General features: G+C 37.2%; 1 protein-coding gene across 1 annotated transcript in view; it reads right to left on the reverse strand.

Moving 5' to 3' along the window:
* Window positions 1-14804: 14804 nt before the first annotated feature.
* Window positions 14805-21106, reverse strand: part of LOC126148248 (uncharacterized) — an 86765-nt gene continuing 80463 nt past the window's right edge. Inside the window, exons 6-7 of the mRNA XM_049915745.1 lie at window positions 15545-15609; window positions 14805-15028 (exon numbers count right to left, since the gene is read on the reverse strand). Of these exons, the coding sequence (XP_049771702.1) occupies window positions 14993-15028; window positions 15545-15609 (101 nt within the window). The 3' untranslated portion in view covers window positions 14805-14992. The remainder of the gene's footprint in view (window positions 15029-15544; window positions 15610-21106) is intronic.

Genomic DNA, 21106 nt, shown 5'->3' on the forward strand with positions numbered 1-21106 from the left:
TTACAGACAAGTAATTAATTGTGAAATATTTCAGAATTAACAGTGTTGTTTGTCAGTATCTTCAAGTTTTGTGTCCCATTTTGTCTTACAGCTTTGTGGACCATGTTCTGGGTATTCGTAAGTGCGTGTGTTCTTCCAGAGTGGGAAGAGACGTTTTTCAGTAGCAACGAAAGTTGCTAAGAAATATTCGACTTTCAGTAGGAAGAATTTGAACAGAACATCGAAAAACGCCGGAGAAGAAAGAAAAAAGATACACTGTCCGACCAAAAATTCTAAGACTAATTTTGGTCCTGGAGTATTAGCAGCGTCATAGCTGTAGCTACCGTGGCTGCTTGAACTAACTGCCGTCAGCAACAGACGTGCATTCGACGAATCAATTGTGAACAAGTAGTGTTAAGTAATGAATGTGCGGCCGTAGAGTGTCAACGTTGTTGTTTCACAAATAGTAGTCCAGAAAATTATGGAAAACAAGTGTTCAAGACGTTCATCAGAATGACTTGAAGAAGATTTTATTCCGCTCATCTCGACTCTCCATGAAAAACGACGACTCGTGGACGCCTGCTGTGACCTGATTAAAATGCAAAACGGGAACATCCGAAAGAAGGACTTATCTGGAAGTTTCACATGACGGAATGAACATTCTGGGCATTGTCTAGTGTCTGTGGATGGAGTAGGGTTTGGGGGGGGGGGGAGGTGGGGAAGGGCGGAGGAGACTATGCAGAACACCCGAAACATTAAAACTAATATCAGGACTTTTCTCTGTCTCAAAAGTTTCTAGACTGACAGAGTACATTCCCCTGCTGTGAGACACTGCTTATACCCCTGCTGTGGGGTTTTTCACGTTCCATAAAAAATTCGCTCAAAACTTTTAGTGCTACTGTACTTAGTCACTGAATTATTTGTTAAGAAATAAAAAAAGTAAGGAGATATGTAGATGGCTCATGTCGCTTATACAGAGATTTATGTCCAACAGTTATAGTGTGCCCTTTTCATTCCTGTAGCAGTTGTTGGGATGGTTGCTATTCTGTCCTCATGTTTAAAATATTACCTCCATTGTTAATTTTATTCTCTAATTAATCCCACCATTCTTCTATATTCCGCGAGGTATACATATTACATTATACAAGTTTCTTGAGACAGTTTATATTTAAACCCTCTCGTTCGCTATCAGAGAACGGAGTCAGTTTTATGCCGTTAGCACATTGATCTGTTTGTTCTGCAACCTGGAAGTTAAGAGTGACTTACAAAGGCATTCTGTGCTATTGTGATACCATGCTTGTACTTCACTATAAACACTCGACTCTATGCTCTACATTCTACAGTGTAGCTTTAAGGTGTTTTCACTTGCAACGTATTAACTACTCTTCCAATCCTTGGCGCATTAAGAGCTTATGAAAAATGGTTACTTATGAGCCAGTGAATGAGTTGTAATAGAGTCTCACAATCACTGCGAGAAGAGACCCAATTAAAACCTGGAATGTTCCTTCGAGTCTGGTGAAAGAAAATTCTTTGAAATTCTAAGCACATTTCTCGAGACTGTTACAACTTAGATGTTCCAATCCTAATCGTAACTTGAGAAATTAACTGAGACTCTTACCACGTTTTCTCATACATTTGATATCTCTAATGAGTTCACTCTGGTCATCATTCTGCACACATGAATGGATGTTATTCCTTAATACCGACGCCTAGTGTTTTATAGATATTACTTTCGTAAACGATTAATTGCAGTTTACTACTGTATTGCACTAGAAGGAAAGCCTTGGACACTGATTAATGTCATATTAAGCATTCTTCCTAACTACTAAGTTGTTGTCTTAGGGTCATTACATGTCAAGTGACCTAGGCCTTGACACCAACCATGTCAGATTGTGATGAAACTTGGTACAATTACTTCTTTTATCATCCTGAAAGCACTTGTATAATTTTTTTGCTCTATCTCTTATAGTTTTTTTAATAAATTTTTAAAGTTTTTAGTTTTGGCGTTGTTTCAGCAGTCGGAAATCGTAACTTAAACGTGTCCTCACAACTAAAAAAATTTGTATATTAAAGAATACTAAATATATCAGTATGAAATTTTGGAATAAGTTTGTGTATTATATCTAAATGTTAAAAAATTACCATAAAGATATATTAAAATCTTCCAAATGAAAAAAAAATTTACAGGTTTTTTTTAAATTTATTTTATTTTTTTAGCTAACGGATGTTTAGTTTTACAAAAACTACAATATCTAGAGTCTCAGACCTGATAGAAAGCTCATATTTGTTTTAAAATACTCTTAATTGTATAGGCTATTAGATAAAAGAAAAATTATGTTGGCTTTTTAACGTGTTTAATAGTTATCTAATTTTTAAATTAATATTAATTATATTTTAAAAATAAAAAGTATTAAGTGACTTAGACACCGAAAATAAGTTTTTGTCTTCTAGGAGTGACAATGTACACTTGGATTTTGTTTTGTTACTGCTGTGTTTTGAAGTAAAAAATTATTACAGTGTTAAATAGTGCTTGGATAGTATTTTATTAAGTTTATTCGAACTTTCAGTAAGTACTGTTACTTAGTTTATAAAGATTCTTTTCCAATATCCTATAAAAGTAACCAGAACAGTAATCAGACCAAAAGTTAAATCAGTATGTCAGATATTCAAAACTGTAGCGTAAGGTTATTTAAAAAATCTGACTGTTTCCAAACAACCTACACACCTTCAAAAAAGTTACAACCGGTATCTGAATCGAGTGAGGAAGAAAAAGATTTGATCCACTTACGATCTGGAATTAATCTGTGTGAATTTAAGAATATATGTTCACACAACAGCTACTACTTTTTAAACGTTTTTGAACAGTATCAAACAGCATGTGTAGACCCACTAAAAACACAAAAAGCCCGTCAAAAAATCGTTGAGAAGTGTAGTCTTGGAACTTTCTATACAATTACTGACAAAAAATATTAGCATAAAACCTGGACAAAAGCTTTGCTCAACATGCCGTAACTTTTGTGAGGAAAAATTAAGACTTGAAGTCAATGAAAGTGAAACAGATGATGAAGTCATGGTTGAATTAGAATCATTGGAATCCAGAAATGAATCCCTTGTACAAACAAACATTGCTTTTGATAATTTAGGTTTAACACCGATAAAGCTTCATGGCTTGTCAGAACAAAGTAAAAGGTCTTATTTTAAAAGGAAGATTAGCAGTATTGCAAAGACTGCAAAAAAGGCGGTTTCAAAAGCATTAAAATATGATGCACCAAGTTCTGATGATGACGAAGAAGATACAAGTGTGGTTGAGAAAGCAAAGGATTTTGATGTAATGATTTCTCTTATGGAAGAGAAGATTTCATCTGTTGGGAGGTCTCGAAAAATCCAGGTTCTGACCTTGGCTCCAGATTCTTGGAGTCGACATAAAGTGATGAAAGAATTTAATGTAAGTGAGTACATGGTGCGACAAGCTAGAAAGCTAAAATCTGAAAAGGGTATTTTGGAAACTCCTGGTCCAAAAAAAGGTAAAACTCTTTCTGAAAATACAGTAAGACTTGTAACAGATTTTTATGAAAAGGATGAAAGTTCCAGAGTGCTACCTGGAACAAAAGACAAAGTAAATGTTCAAAAAATTGTGTACATGCAAAAAAGACTCATTTCGTGTAACTTGAGAGAACTCTATTATTCTTTCAAATGGGAGAATCCCGAGGTAGAAGTAGGATTTTCAAAATTTTGTTTCTTGAGACCTAAATGGTGTATCCTTACTGGTGCTGCAGGCACACACACTGTTATGTGTATGCAGTATCCACCAGAATGTTAAACTATTACTGGATGCTGTGAAAATTGAAGAATCTTATAAAGACTTAATTAAGATGCTTGTGTGCAACACGGAAAACCAAAACTGTATGCTACATCATTGCGACAGCTGTCCTGCAAATACTGCACTAACTGAGTACTTAACTGAAAAACTAAGTGAAGAATATGATTTAGAAGTAGAAATTGTAATCAGTCAGTGGGTTAACACAGACAGGGCAGAAATGATCAAACAGTCTATCAGTGTTGAAGACTAAATTTCTTAATTGGTTAGGTCATTGGAAAAGCTCACCCCACACTCGTTTATAGCAAAATCCCAATCAGCAGCCTTTAAAAGATTGAAAGAAGATCCACCACCTAAAACAGCAATTATTGTGATGGATTTCAGTGAAAATTATTCCTTTGTTATACAAAATGAGATCCAAAGTTACCACTGGAACAGAGGTGGTTGTACTCTACACCCAGTGGGAGTTTTTCTAAGAAATGAGGAAAACAATGTTTCTGTTTCCAACCATTGTTTTATTAGTGATGACCAAGAACATGACACTGGTTTTGTTAACTTTGTACAAAAAGAAATTACAAAGTGGCTGTCATTACATCATACTGACATTGACTCAGTTTACTACTTTACAGATGGTTGTGCTGGGCAGTACAAAAATAGAAACAGTTTTAAAAATTTGACTGAACACTTGAGAGACTTTAATTTGAAGGCCCAACACTCTTTTTTTGCAACAAGTCATGGGAATGCAATTTGTGATGTCCTAGGAGAAACTATTAAAACAATTTTAAGAAAAGCCAGTCTACAGCTTTCAGAAGAAGAACAAATAATGACAGCAATTGATGTGTACATGTTTTGTGAAAAAAATAGTGAAAACATTCATTTTCACTTTATTGACAAAAAAGAAGCTGATTTGCTACGGTTAAAACTAGAAAAACGTTTTTCAGAAACTGAACCATTCCTGGAACAAGACGTTTTCATAACTTCAAACCACTTACAACAAACAACCTTGAAATTAGAAGGACTACAGATAGTGTAAAACCCTCCTTAGTCTTTTCTTTCCATTCTTCTTCTGATTGGGTTCGTGTTGAACCATCCATAAATAGCTATGTGGCTGCAAATTATGATGGTAACTGGTACTTTGGACTGGTAAAAACAATATTCAATGATGAAGAAGATGCAGAAATTCTATTTCTACATCCTTCAGGACCAGCTGCATCATTTTATTGGCCTGAAAGAGAAGATTCTTGCGTAGTGCCTTTGGACCACATAGTCTGTGTAGTAGACGCACCTCAATCAAGTGGCACTGGAAGAATGTATTACTTCAAAACAGACTGTGTCAAAAGAACTGAAAGCTCTTGGATGAAGTGGAAAAACAGTTTGAATCAGCATTAATGTTTATTAAAAAGGCAAAATTACTCAAAAAATTCAATGTTTCAAGCAATCAGTTGGGTTATACATAAGTGTCGTAAGTACACTGTCTTTGTACATAATTCTAATGTAATCTACTATAATTAATAAACATGTTAAATAGCCATCATTATTTTTGTTTTATCAAGTAGCCTATATGTTGAAGAGTAAATTAAAACAAATTAGAGCATTCTATCAGGTCTGAGACTCTAGATATTGTAATTCTTATAAAACAAAACATCCATTAAAAAAAGAAAAAACTACATACATATATTTTTTCATAGAAAATATTAGTATATTTTAATAGTATCATTTTTATCTTCAAATATGTATAATAAATAAACTTGCTGCAAAAATTCATGAAGTTATCTAAAAGAGTTTTTAAGATAAGCAATTTTAAAATTTTGAATACAAATTAAATTTACCATTTCCGAAGGTTTGGAAAACGCAAAACATAAAAACTTTAAAAATTTATAAAAAGAACTATAAGAGATACAGCAAAAAAATTGCAGGTGTTGTCAGGATGGTATTAGAACCATTTCAGCCAAATTTCATGAAAATCTAAGGAGGTGGGTGTAAAATTAATTTTTTATTGGGTGATTTGATATGGAATGACCCCTTACTGATTTAAGTTGCTACTCATTCACCCTGTAGCCGAAATAGGCCACTTATTTTATCGTTCTGAATAGTTGTCAACATACTGTTTTCATGCACGTAGCGACAAGCCTTGGATAAAGCCAAAATTTTACTCAGCTGACGTAATTTATTTAGTTTTCTTTGAACAGCCTTTCGTAATAATTAATTATGTTCTCACTTAAAATTATAAGAGCACAACAATGAATGACGTGAAGTCATGTTAACATTTGTAATGCTGCTTTGTTGTCTACGTTTGATAGGGTTTGATGCAGCGCTACGTCCTGACTGGAAAATACTCCCATAAGCCGTGTATCGTCTATAACGAGTGAAGGTCTTCACTGTATAGAAAGCTTTTAGACGGACGAGAAATATATAATTGACCTGGATGTCTCTACAATCACTTTTAAAGACTGAAAATTTTGTTTAGAATATTCTTAGATTAAAAAACTTTGAGATGATCGCGATGGATTACATTTGTTCGGGATAGGTCATTATGTTATGAGCACCTAGATCTAATGTGCTGACTATATAACTCCAGGTGTTGACAGGTGTTTATAAGCAATTCAGGGCTATGTAAAGCGCAAGGACAACAAACAAAGAAGTAACTCAGGAAACAGACGAAGGATGCACACCTGGTATATACTGGAAACAAAGGGTACAAACCACAAAACAGTTTTGTTCAAACGATATAAAATTACGAATGATATCTTTTGTATCTATAGTTCCCTCCAGTATGAACTATGGAACTTGATGCAATTGTATGGCTTGCTTGTCTGAAAAACACAGAGAACTAGACCGTAGATGCAACCACATTGGAGAGATGTCTCTAGACAGATCAAATTGACATACGGCTCCTGAAAAGATTCAGCAGCCTTTTCTATAGCTGCAAGGACTACAGACTGTGTGACTGACATGGCCTTGTAATAAAAGGCAACTTGGCTGGTATTTTTGCACGTCTGAAGCAAGAGAAATAACAGACGTGCGGTAAAAAATTTCATAAGATAAATGGGCAGGATGACGTTACAGTGGGAATTAACGAAGTGCTGTGGCGGGAGGCACAGAATGTTTGATTTGGTGAGCAGAGGTTTATCAAATACAGGATAAAATAGGGATAATGCAGCAGTAGGTTTAATAAATAACCAGAGAAGAGGGATCAGGATGAACTACAATGAATAGCATAGTGAACGGATTAAAGCAGCCAAGATAAGACACATATCCATGGCCACTACAGAAGTAATTAAAAGAAATTATTCAGAACGTTATGCAAGTCGAAAGTATACTTTTAAGGGAAAATAGAAGTCAGTAGCAGGATAAGAAAGAGAAGGGGGAGGCAGTATGTGAACAGTAATTGCGAATGGGAATTGAAGAAAAATCCGCCAGGTAGAATCTTGTGCAAAACACAATTTAATCACTGCAAACATTCCCCCAGTAATCGTTTCAGAGGGCTGTACACTTTGAAGAGGCCTGTAGACATAGAATGGAGTCAATGATTTTGAAATCAGATTTTACACCGAAAAACATTTCCAGGGGCAGATGTTGATCATGACCATTAGTTGTTAAATACATATAAAAACTGAATGAATTCCAGAAAGTTAGGAAACTGAAAAACGAGATCTGAATTAGGTCAAATAACCAGTGGTTGTTGAGGAGCATTAGTTATGCCTTACTGAAATAGGAAAAACACAAGAGATCGAAGTATAGCTTTCAGAGATTAAGTAGCAGAGACAACAGATGAGAAACTAAGCATAAAGATGAAGTCGTACAGGACTCTTTGGATAACACAAGCGGTATAAAGTATAATGGACGAAAGGAGAAAATGCAGCCGTGAAGCAAACAAAAGGGAATACAGACGTCTACAAATGATAGTGAGAGGAAGTGTAAAACGACTACGCAGGAGCGGCTAAAGGAGAAACGTGAAGCTGTAGAAGCAAGAAGGGTACCGGAAAATTACTGGAAACTTTACAGGAGAGAGGACAGGTTGTCCGCATTTTAAGGATTCAGATGGCAAGCAAAGAAGTGAAGACTGAAAGGTGGAAGTCTGTATAACGGAATGAAACTTGAAGAGAATAGTATGTAAGGCAAAGAGAAAGTGGATGAAAGTGAAATGGAGGCTGTAAAACTGTGAGATGTATTAGAAATAGCACGAAGGCACTTAGTCGAAGTAAAATATCTCCAGTAGAGCTATTAAGATGCACGAGAAAACCTACGTTAACCAAACTGTTACACTAGTTATGTGAGAAATTGGAAATAGTAAAAATACCCTCAAACTCCAAGACGAATGTAATAACAGAAGTGGCAAAGTAGGCAGGTGCAGACAGGTGTGAGCATTAGAGATCCACCTAATTAATAATCATAGTTGCAAAACATTACGTACAAAGAATGGCTTTGGAATACATGTAGGAGTTCTCGAAGCAATGCTGAACCTACTGCTCCTCTTAGAAGATAGACTGCAGGAAGGTAAACCTACGTTACAGCATTTGTAGAATTAGAGAAAGCTTTTATAACGTCGACTGGAACATAGAGTCTGAAATTTATACGCAGACAGAAACCAAGGAAGTATATGGATAGGAAATTAATGTTCAACGGGAAAGAAAAATAATTTATCATATAGTTAAGAAAGGAGATCCATCTTTTTCAAGTCAATACTTTATTCGTGTGCATCAAAAAAGTCTCTTCGATCCATGCTAGGCATCTTCGGTGATCTACAGTAGAAACAATGTTATTGGATTATACATATTTTGATAGATTTTTTTGTCCTTTTCAGGTATCCGTGCGTTAGTCTGTATCTAGAAGATGCGCATAGTGCAAGTTTCTTCCAACTGAAATTTCACATTTAAACATTTCATTGCACATAAACTATGGCATAGCACACAGCATATGGTCTTGCTCACATGCTATAGGGCTGACAGAGATGGGTACTGTAGCGAATGAGAGTAGAGTGGAGTGTTGAGGTAGGGATACAGGGAGGTAGGCTGAAAGAAACCTGTGCTATGTGTACCTAGTATACGTAGATGAATATATGGAAATGTGAGGACATAAAGTGAATATAAGTATAAAAACATCACAAATGTATATATATATATATATATATATATATATATATATATGTGTGTGTGTGTGTGTGTGTGTGTGTGTGTGTGTGTGTGTGTAAATAGCTAATTTAAATCAATTGCCAAGAATCACTATAGCTCGCCTATCAAAATACGTATAATTAAATAACTTCTCATGTGTTATAGACCACTGAATATGCATTAGTTAAACACACCTGGTACACACCAATAAGATATTTAGGTGCTATTTAGGAGATTTCGTTCTTAAATAAATGATAAAATAATACTGACTAGGGGAAAAGGCTGCAAATATTAACAACGGAACTGAAAGGCGTTTATTGATGACACTGTTATAATTCAGCAACATCAAAGGACTTACAAATCAGATAACAAGAATGATTGTTGTATTTCAAGGCATTGTAAGATGAATAACAACAAACATAACGCAAAGTTAATCTGATGTAATCGAATTAAATCAGACAAGCCGCTAAAATTAGACTAGTTTCTTTTATTTGGGGAGCAAAATCAGTCACTATAGCTGAAGCAGAGAGGATATAACACGCGGACTGGCAATTAATGGTTTTAAGAAGAAGAAAGATTTCTTAATATCCATTACAAATTTAAATCTTAGCAATTTTTTTCTGAAGATATCTGACTGGAGTGTAGTATTTTACAGAACTGGGACAGGGACGATAACATTTTCTGATAAGGATAGCACTTTTGGAATGCGATATAACAGAAAACAGTGAATATTTGGAGCAACTCGGATTACTGATGAAGAAAAACTGAACCGAATTCGGGAAAAAATAAATTTATTGCAGGGGTCCAGGCCAGATGGCATCAGGAAAATTATAAAAAGGGTGCCAGATAGCAATTCTTGTGGATGCGAGTGTTATCCGTAGTCACGTGGCAGAGGACATATGAAATTTCAATAAGGATTTTAACAAAAAGCATTCGCTAGCCATAGTCGATGGAGCAATGAGCAGCCTGGCTATAAACAGAGTTACAGTATTAATGCTGACTTGGATGGCATAGAAGTAGCAACTGCACATATTAGGGTGAGTGTTGTGGTGGTCTTTGGCAGCACCAGGTCAACCATGAGTCAGACACTGCTGTGAGTGTACTGCTGACTAAATCTGTCATGAGTGCAATATATATTAGGACAACTGACGAAGGGGATGCGCTATACATGGCCTATACTTGAATAAGAGAAGAAAAAATTAAGTAATGTACGTCGAGCCAACATCACGCAAAGCAAAATTTCTGTGGTTACTGTTGTCAGACACGTATCTTTTTTAGTTTTGAGACACGATACTAACATACTGTTGTGAAATGATTGACATCCTTCGCCATTTTGAACAGCACATGACCACAGGATTAAAGAGGTTAAATATAAAGGGTTACAATAAAGCACATTAATCACGTAGAATAAAAATGGAAGTCATTTCATATACAGAGTTTGTCAGGGGGTGCATATGCTTTAAGGGGTGATAGTACTGATGATTCTGAACAAGAAACTTCATGTGGACATATACCCTATTCCGAATGATTTCCCAAGCACAACACATTTAATGTCAGTTTTGTAAATTTTTCTCGGATAACTTGAAATCCGCTACACCAGAAACGTATCACAGTATAAAATTAAACTACATTAACTTCCCAAAAAAATCGTATTCATTTTTTTCTCTAGAGGAAATAGTCTGCGCGAAGAGAGCGTGAGAAGACTGAAAGCTTCATGCGACGCGCATGCGCAGTAGCTTAGGTAGTTTCGTAGACCAATTTGAGGTAGTTGCCGGATTTCATAGTCCGCAAGTGTCCCATATCAAATTGTTCGTCTCTCACTCCCCTAAACTAGTGTGCTACGTTTTAATCGATGACAATGATAGAATAATATAGAAAATAGATAACAATGTACATTAAAGGTGTTCTTTATTGGAAACCATTCGGAATCACCAATATTGTCACCCCTCAAAGTATGTACCTTTTCTCTTGACTCATCATGTATAAAGACAGAACACTGCTTCAGATACATTGAAAGAAGGTGATTTGGTAGAGATGAGAACATACAAACGTATGCTAGTGAATCAATATTGAAAGTATTTCATTTTTAATTGTAGCTGTTCATAGATACTCTCTGGGAAAATTAGAACTGTTAATGAGGCGTGTGAATTACTTATTACGCTGTCAGTCAGAGAACAAGAAGCAATTAACAGTCTGTGGTGATTTCGGTGTATATTTTCTAAGGGATTTTGATAGATAATATTATCTCTAACGTTTATTTATCTCATACAGTTTTAAATCAGTAACTAACGTTGCGACATGAATGGATAAAGACAGCAGAATGACTGATAATATTCTCTTTGATGAAGCTCAAAGCACGAAAATATACATATACCTAGTAGCAAAGATTTATCTCTGATCATGAGACACAGTTAGGATAAACATGATAGTGCATTAAGCTATAGATTACAAGTCAGTGGAAATCGGTAAGAATACTTAATGACTCCACGCCAAAACTTCAAAAAATAGTTTATAATTTATGGCCCAGGATGAAATTCATAGGGACTCAAAGGTAGACACAAAATCTAATATATTCAATTATATAAATGCATATCATTATCGGAAAAAAGCTTTCCTCATAAATAGGAAAGGATTTTCTGTGATTTATGTAAGACTATGCGCTTATCATTTGAGGAAATAATTAATGACAGTAACTGAGAGCTACCACTTTGTTTCATTAGCTCGGAAGAACAGACTAATATTAGCAGCATCGTGAAAGGAAATCTGTAAAGACAGTATTTATCATAACTCTTGAATAACGGGTAAATTTTAGCGACAAAAGTATTCAGTGTAAGTCAAAGCGCACATGTGCTGCATCCGAACTGCATTTGTATCTATCAAATAAAAAATAACGAATAATGTATCTGGCAATGGACGCACCGTGTTTAAAGAAAGAACATTCGCAGAGAATACTTGTCAACGAACGTCTAGTAGGATATGTTGAATGCTAGCTTCCGTTCAGTGAATCTGAATACAAATGAGAACAATAACTGAAGCATAATAATATCATATTATCGTGAAAGATTTACATCAAACACGTTAACTATGAAACAGGATTATGGTTTATGCTCCTTACTGTGCAATGACATTTAAATTTTAATATTTACTTCGATTACTTTCAGACATTAAAATTCCAAGCAATTCTTCATATTGTAGTTAATTAAATTATTAAATTAATTAAATTTTTCTATCACTAGCCATGGCTTCAGTATTTGAACATGTATCTGGTATATTACTGACCGACCTTTAGTGCGTGTACACAATGTTTTCCTTTCATTAAAATGTTCCAATAGGAAATCAAGAACAATTAGTACATCTATTAACACTCAGGTTTTGTCTCACTTGAAAGTCAGTTTAAAGACACCAACTCTGTCGGTAGCAAAAATGCATAAGTTTAGGGTTAAAACCAACTGACATCGACGTCGTTACTAGCGGATTTCAAGGACCGTGCACGATGTAAACGTTTATAACGCTGTAGAGAAATCCTGGAAAATGCCATGAGCATGTCATCGGCCGAGGAATTATACACAATGCCTCTCCCGTTCTGCATAAAGTTCTGCCTTTCCCCCTTCCCGTCCCTTCTTTCATGACTAAATTGTTGGAGATTTTAGAATACTTGTGTAAGACTGCATTCAGAGACAAATGTTTAAAAATGTAACTGTTTTAAATAGCGATGGCACCATACGCCTGGGCAGTAGCCAATAATAAGCAGTCTGCTAATGTTAATATCGCTTTTTGTGAAATTTCACATATAAATTACATACTATAATGAAAAGAATTAAAACTACCGTACAAACTCGTAAGGAGGGTATGTTGTTATCGGTTCTTGGAATATTCCGCCTCGATAGCTGAGTGATGCCGGCACGGTTGCTCAGCGTGTTCGGTCAGAGGGTTTGCTACCCTCTGTAATAAAAAAACTGAGTTCACCGATTAACAACGATCTAAAACGGGTGTCTTACGACGTCCGCCCAAAGCAGATGCAACGAACGAAAGCGAACTAAATGAGATTAAAAAAAAAAAGAAAGTTGTCAGCACGGTAGAATGCTATGCAAAGAGCCCGGGTTCGATTCCCTACTGGGTCAGAGATTTTCACTGCTCAGGGACTGGGTGTTGTGCTGATTTCATCATCATATCATCCCTATCGTCGCGCAAGTCGCCGAAGTGGCGTCACCTAAAAAGACTTGCACCAGTCGACCGGTCTACCTGACGGGAGGCTCTAGCCACATGACATATGGATTTTCTTTTTTTTTTTTTTTTTTTTTTTTGCTGGCGAGTCATTAGTAGAACTACGTTTTAAAAAATGTACTAAAATTTAAAATTTATTAAAATTTTATGAAAATTCCTTGGTAGTCAGTTACCATAAACTTCTGATAGCACAGATATCGAGTATTTAGTTATCTTGGGTCTGTGAACGAGACGGGTTCTGACAGCGTATGGTACTACTTTGTTATTGTTCATTTCGTGCAGCGGAATGTTGTTCTGCTTTAGGACATTTTACCATAGTTTTTCTGCGTTACATCAAGTGCTTTGGTAGATTGGTTCTCATATTTGAAAACGTGAAGGCAGCTTTCAGCTCTGCCCTTATTCAGACAGTATATTTCCATTAAGAGAAACACTCCTTACGAGTAATTGAGTCAAAAGAAATATTCGACACAAGTCGTCGTCTTTCACTAATGACGTAATGTTAATGGCTGCTGTGATGCCACCTTTTGCTATAAATATTCAAAGTTTGATTGTCAGTTGGCGAAGCCAATGAATGTGAAAGCAAAAAACCAGACTGTGGTGACAGGCCGTTCTGTAGTTAAACCAGTTACATAAAATCACCAATAACATCACGCCATAGTCGCCATGTTGTTTACGATGTTTGTCACATGTTTCCAACGTCAACAGTCAAAGCCGACTATTAGTACTGAATAATCCTCAGTCCGAGTATTTTCGTTCCATATATGTTAGGTAATATACGTGATTAATTTGGTGAAAGACATCTCCTAAGAGTATGTCTATAACATACAGCTTGCTTCCATCTAAAAACTATATTTTAAATAGTAGGAAGTATAGGAATGGAGAATGCAATGTTTCAGACAGACCCGGCTTGAGCTTGGAAACTGTTAATGATGACGATAATTATGTCCCCACTACATTAACCTTTTACTGGTCTGTACATTGTTAATAGCACTTCTGATTAAGCCTGGATATTAATATTTCCCGTAACCATAATCTCCACTATAAGTTCGGAGTTACGCAGCGGAAAACAGATAGGAGGTGCCCCGTTGTCTTACTTAAAACATGAGTTAATAGATATTGAAATTTGTTCGAGTTTAATGGTAGGCTATATTACTTACCGGTGACGAGGGTACGACCATACCAGTTCCCGCGGTTGGTTATGAAGAAAGTTATTTCGCGATGTTATAATATGGAAGCGTCATCTTATGAACCGGTAATTGTTTCCATCTTTTTAGTACTTGAAAATTTAACGTAGCATCGTGATCTTTGCTGTTGACTGTGCACAGATGCCGCACATGCCGAACAATCGAATCCGCTGTGAGACAGTTGAGCGTGAGAACTTAAAACTCCATGGAATTTACACGCTTGCTAAGGAATATTAATATTTCTGTTATTACGTTATATCTGACTTTGTAGTAACTGGGTGGCTAATGATTTCACCATACAGTCTCTGTTACAAAAGCATACCGAAAATTTATATTGCATTTGTTCACTCAAGACTGACTTACACAATCCGTTCTCTGCTTTCTGTAACGGCATTTTCCTCTATGTAACTATAAGGTTAAGAAACATGCAAATATCGTCTTTAGTGGTCTCTTAAGTTCATTGAAATGGAGAGTGAGAGGTAATGAAGGATTTCTGTAATCATTTAATGAAAAATATAGCATTTTACATTAAGTATAGTTTCTAATAAGCTGCAGTAATTGATGGCCAAACATGTAAAACACCTTCTCAGCTGTTCCTTCGTTCTAGGATTGATCATTATATTGGACACTCATGGCGTTATCAGTTCCATGAAAACCGCTGTTGTTAGTCAAAGATATTATGATTCCTTTGTTATGTAGCGCTTCATATTCTCCTGCAAGTAAACAAAGCAGATTCATTAGCATATAACTGATATACGAGAGAATCTACCAGAACATTATACATCTACATTTAATTACATGAAGAACTCATGATACAATGCCTTCAGGCTTCAGTAAAGCAAGGCGATCATAGATATCATAATAGATCTACTTGTACACTACGGGTTTAATAGGTTGTTCAAATGGCTCTGAGCACTATGGGACCTAACATCTATGGTCATCAGTCCCCTAGAACTTAGAACTACTTAAACTTAACTAACCTAAAGACATCACACACATCCATGCCCGAGACAGGATTCGAACCTGCGACCGTAGCGGTCACGTGGTTCCAGACTGAAGCGCCTAGAAACGCACGGCGACACCGGCCGGCTTTAATACGTCCTAGGCATTATAAAGCACTTATCTCTGTAGCCGTCGACATCGTACAGTACAAACGAACTGGCAGTCGTACACCATAGAGAAAAAACAGTGCATCGAAAAGCAGCTTTATGTTCATGATAGTAGCTTACCGGATTTCCTAAACTCCGCAAGCATTTCATGGTATCATGGGAGTTGATGCATTCGTCGTCTTCACCTGGAAAAGATGACAAACAAACGTGTCAGTCTCAGGAATAATTGCGCAACTTGGTTTTAGATGAAGTCTCTCTTGTGACAACGCCATTTGATTATTATTGGTTTGTTTTGTTCATTGATTATTTATTCAGGCACCACCAATGAGGTAAAATCATATATTTAGTATTTTTGCGTCTTTTTACATTAGCGTGCTACAGTTTTCTCTCAAATTTGGAGTCCTTTCACTAATGAAACTCCTTCCACCAGATCATGATTGAATAAAAAAATACTGACGTACGAGAGAAAAATGTCTTTCGTAACGAACGAGAGCCAAACGCAAAGCCGTTCAACGTTGTCAGTACAGCCTACAGTATAATTTCTGGTATCAAATTCTCAATTAAATTCCCATATGCGTTTTCAGTGAGAAAATCATCACCTACCTGAGTCCAATTCGGAAAATCAGTGGACCAATAGCAGGGGAGGCACAGAGTTCTAAAAACATCCGAAATTGTAACCGATAAAAATGTGCTTGTAACAATGTAGAAAATAGCAACGCATTATTAACAACCTTATGTAAAAGTGGACCGTCGAAAACAAACATGAAACCTGCAAAGAACATGCAATCCTTCAAACTGTACCAAACTCTGCGGAAGAGACGGTGAATGTGTCAGCTAGTGTCAAGCTTGGAGTGAATTTCGGAAACGTGATCAGCAATGTAGTAAAAGAATGTGCCAATTCTACTATAGCTAAAGAATGTGACAATTCTACTAAAAGCGAATCTGTTGTTCTCATAGCGGAATCAAACGGTATTTGTTATAATGAAATCAGTGCATTTGTAAGAAATTGGCCATTATCTTGTAGTTGCGACTACACATGTGATAGCGAGGAATGTACCTCTGAGATCTAATTTGTATGAATAACGAAATTCGACAAACGTATAAAAAATCGACACACTCCCACTCGAAGTTTAAAGAGGAAGGGTTTTTTGAAGTCAACAGTTATGAAAAGTCTAGTTTCACAATGCAACAAATTCTTGATGAAATAATGCGCGAAAGCAGTTGTGGAAACAAACAAACCATCGCCCTAAACAATCACAAGCAGGGAACTAGCAAAAGGGGCCAATTCCAACGGGATCTGGCCCAATAGTAACAATCCAGAACAAGTACTGAGTACACAAGTGGAAGATGACGCCAGTGTTGTGATTCGCATAGGCCTATACTTTACGCAGACTGAAACTTACAAGAGAATAGGCTATCATTTTTTCAATATGATATACAGGATCTAGGAAACAAAACAGATGTTTTTGAATCATTTACCAAAGTAATGGCTCCACATGTTGTTGCTCTTACACAACATCAGATTTCTGAAGATAACGTAAAACATTTAAAATCAAAAAGCTGTAACCAATCAACAGTCTACCGTAGAAGCCACACTAAAGGTAGTGGTGTTGCCATTTACTCTAGAAAAATTGTTTTGTATAAACAAGTTTTATTTATCCTTCCTTCGAACAGTGCTAGACCTGCAAGTTTCGCAGGAGAACCTCAGCGCAGTACGTATGGTAAGAAATGAAGTATTGGAGACAGTATAGATACGAGGACGGCCTCTGAGCCGTTCTTGAGTCGATAGAGCACTTGGTTATAAAAGCAAAGGTCCCGAGTTCGAGTCTTGGTCTGGCTCACAGTGATGATCGTGCAGGAAGTTTGAAGTTCTGCGTTTATAAAGATTTCGAAACTGGAATTGTTAAATTCACGTTTTGCACTGTCCGTTTCCGTGTCGTAGGTATATACAGATCTCCTTGTGGAAATTTTTATGCTTTCCTGAAAGCACTTGATGGAGTTTTGAATGAATTAATGTCAGGTCGTAGAAATGTAAATTTCATCACACCTGGAATCTGAAAATCAACGTTTTACATAACTGTCAGAGAAGCTAAGATTTTACAGACTGTATTCCATGAGATTAAGGACCTAGCTGGACTAGTACACACTGAAATAGATAACACACAGCCGTCCAGTAGATCTTATTAAAACAAATTATGAGCACATCATCTGAGCAAACACCATAAATCGTCACTTCTCACATCATATAGGTCAGACACTAGTGCTAAAATGGTCGAGAACGAGAGTATAACATCCGCAAACAACATTGTTAAGCTAGGACATAGTTGAACTTAGGAATCTTGGTAGTCAGTTATTATTAGCATTGGTGTCAACAATAAATGGAACATTTTCTTAGAACTTTGACTAGGCCCATAAATAGTACTTGCCATCCAGCTAAAAAAGGTGAGTGCTCTAAAACATACACCTATAAAATCATAAACTATGCCATTATATATTAAAACTAAAGACCTGAAAGAAAGAATAGAAAACACGCTTCTCTTGCCCAGACAAACTCCGAGTTTCATAAAAAAGTCTAGAAGCAGTACACAATCAGAACCACAAAGAAGTGAGGATATTAAAAGAAGAAAGAATTATCCAACAGATACGAAGGTCAGATAACGTGTCAATTTCCCGCTGGTCAACTGTAAACGAAATCAGAATCAACGCAACAGAAGCTAAAATAAATAATGTCGAATTAACTGTGAATTATAATGCCATTCCCGAGCCTCTTGCAGTTAGAAAGATTTTTCGTGATTACTTTACAGATACTGCCGAAAATTATGTCTACAAGAAGCCGGATACACAGCATACATCAACACGAGAGACATTTCGCAGCTTATTTACAGCCTCAGAAAGACTGCCTTCTGCCAGCGCCGACCCGTCGCGTGATGGGAAGGTCACCACTCCACCCCTTACCAAAATTTCACCTCTTCTTTTGACTCCGGTGTGATGGAGGTCAGAACCGCGATGCACAGTTAACATCACTCGTTTTTCTTATGGGTGGCCGAGGAAAGCATTTCGAGCACACTGTTGCTCAGTATCGACACGCATACAATAAATAGTCAATGAACCCACTCCTTCCCTTAGGGCAACAGTCACACCCAATTCGCCATCGAAAACGACAGTTCGCTGTGCGATGAACAGTAGGACGACGTAACCTTTATCACTGCCAACACCCCCAGGAAGATTCAACCCTTCTCCAAGGATATCTTGTGCCTTCAAGTCCATCGAACATCATCACAATAGTTTGGAGTGTAGCCCGACCACAATTTTGCCTCTGGTATGTTGGGTGAAACCACTGCGGACCGCTCAAAACCATTCGAAAAATCTGTACGTGGTCCGAAGCGGCAAAGGGTGCGTATGCTTTTCCAGCACTCGTGTGTCACACACTCCTGTGACATGAAAATTGGGGCGCGGGGAGCACTGCGACATTAGGACATGAGTGAAAAAGATGACAGAGAGTCCCTCTAAGACACCTCAGTTCGGCGGCACCGTCTGTGCCAGTTGCGCACCTCTGTTGAGCACTTCAAAAATCTACCACACCTGTCAACGCTACTGTGGCAACATTATTACAGTGCTATACACCTTCCCCATTTGCGTCTTTTCAGGGGTGCATTTTTATGGGTGCCAATACGAGACGGCATCGAACTGTGCAGGTGGACAAGCTCTTGCAAAGGGAGGGTATTCGTCGAACGGGTTTGCCTGTCGGTTCCCCCACTTAAATACCATCGTGCGCGTGTGTGGCGCGTCGTGGAGGCGTATTGCGGCTCGTCCACGTGCACTGACGACCATCCAATGGTTGTCAACAGTGATTTCGAGGAAACTATCATGTACCACGGTGTCTTCAATGTAATTATTGCTTTTGAATAAAAATGCCTTTTCTGTTCGTCTCATTGTGTATTTCTTTCAGTTCCCTTGCAGTTCTTAAAATGTATCGTCCAAGTTTCATCCAGCTGCGATACTTGGCGTCGACACTCATGTGACAGCTACTTTCGTACTTACGTTTTGCACACCACTGCATCTCGCAGCAGCACACTTAATGAGACAAATACAAGCGTTTTGAGCGACTTCACTTGTATCATAAACCTTTGTGTCATGTTATCTCATTTATGTTGTGTCAAATCTCAATCAGATTCTTCGCCGATACCATCATACTCGGTAGTTAATACCTCATTACCTCTAATTTTTGTTTTCTAATGATGTCTCGAGACCTAAGTCGAAACAAGGCCCCGGGAGTAGACAACATTCCGTTAGAACTACTGACAGCCTAGGGACAGCCAGTCCAGACAAAACTCTACCATCTGGTGAGCAAAATGTGTGAGACAGGCCAAATACCCTCATACTTCAAGAAGAATATAATAATTCCAATCCCAAAGAAAGCAGATGTTGGCAGATGCGAAAATTACCGAACTATCAGCTTAATAAGTCACAGCTGCAAAATACTAACGCGAATTCTTTAAAGACGAATGGAAAAACTGGTAGAAGCCGACCTCGGGGAAGATCATTTTGGATTCCGTAGAAATGTTGGAACACGTGAGGCAATACTGACCCTACGACTTATCTTAGAAAATAGATTAAGGAAAGGCAAACCTACGTTTCTAGCATTTGTAGACTTAGAGAAAGCTTTTGACAATGTTGACTCGAATACTCTCTTTCTGAAGGTGGCAGGGGTAAAATACAGGGAGCGAAAGACTATTTACAATTTGTACGGAAACCAGATGGCAGTTATAAGAGTTGAGGGGCATGAAAGAGAAGTAGTGGTTGGGAAAGGAGTGAGACAGGGTTGTAGCCTATCCACGATGTTATTCAATCTGCATATTGAGCAAGCAGTAAAGGAAACAAAAGAAAAATTCGGAGGAGGTATTAAAATCCATGGAGAAGAAATAAAAATTTTAAGGTTCGCCGATGACATTGTAATTCTGTCAGAGATAGCAAAGGACTTGGAAGAGCAGTTGAACGGAATGGACAGTGTCCTGAAAGGAGGATATAAGATGAATATCAACAAAAGTAAAACGAGGATAATGGAATGTAATCAAGTTAACTCGGGTGATGCTGAGGGAATTAGATTAGGAAATGATACACTTAAAGTAGTAAAGGAGCTTTACTATTTGGGAAGCAAAATAAATGATGATGGTCGAAGTAGAGAGGATATAAAATGTAGACTGGCAATGGCAAGGAAAGCGTTTCTGAATAAGAGAAATTTGTTATGATCGAGTATTGATTTAAGTGTCAGGAAGTCGTTTTTAAAAGTATTTGTATGGTGGAGTGTAGCCATGTATGGAAGTGAAACATGGACGATAAATAATTGCGACAAGAAGAGAATGGAAGCTTTTGAAATGTGGTGCTACAGAAGAATGCTGAAGATTAGATGGGTAGATCACATAACTAATTAGGAGGTATTGAATAGAATTGGGAGAAGAAGAGTTTGTGGCACAGCTTGACTAGAAGAAGGGATCGGTTCGTAGGACATGTTCTGCGGCATCAAGGTATCACCAATTTAGTATTGGAGGGCAGCGTGGAAGGTAAAAATCGTAGAGGGACACCAAGATATGAATACAGTAAGCAGACTCAGAAGGATTTAGAGTGCAGTACGTACTGGGAGATGAAGCAGCTTGCACAGGATACAGTAGCATGGAGAGCTGC

This window comes from Schistocerca cancellata, chromosome 2, assembly GCF_023864275.1.
Source record: "Schistocerca cancellata isolate TAMUIC-IGC-003103 chromosome 2, iqSchCanc2.1, whole genome shotgun sequence".
Classification (NCBI taxonomy): Eukaryota; Metazoa; Arthropoda; class Insecta; order Orthoptera; family Acrididae; genus Schistocerca; species Schistocerca cancellata.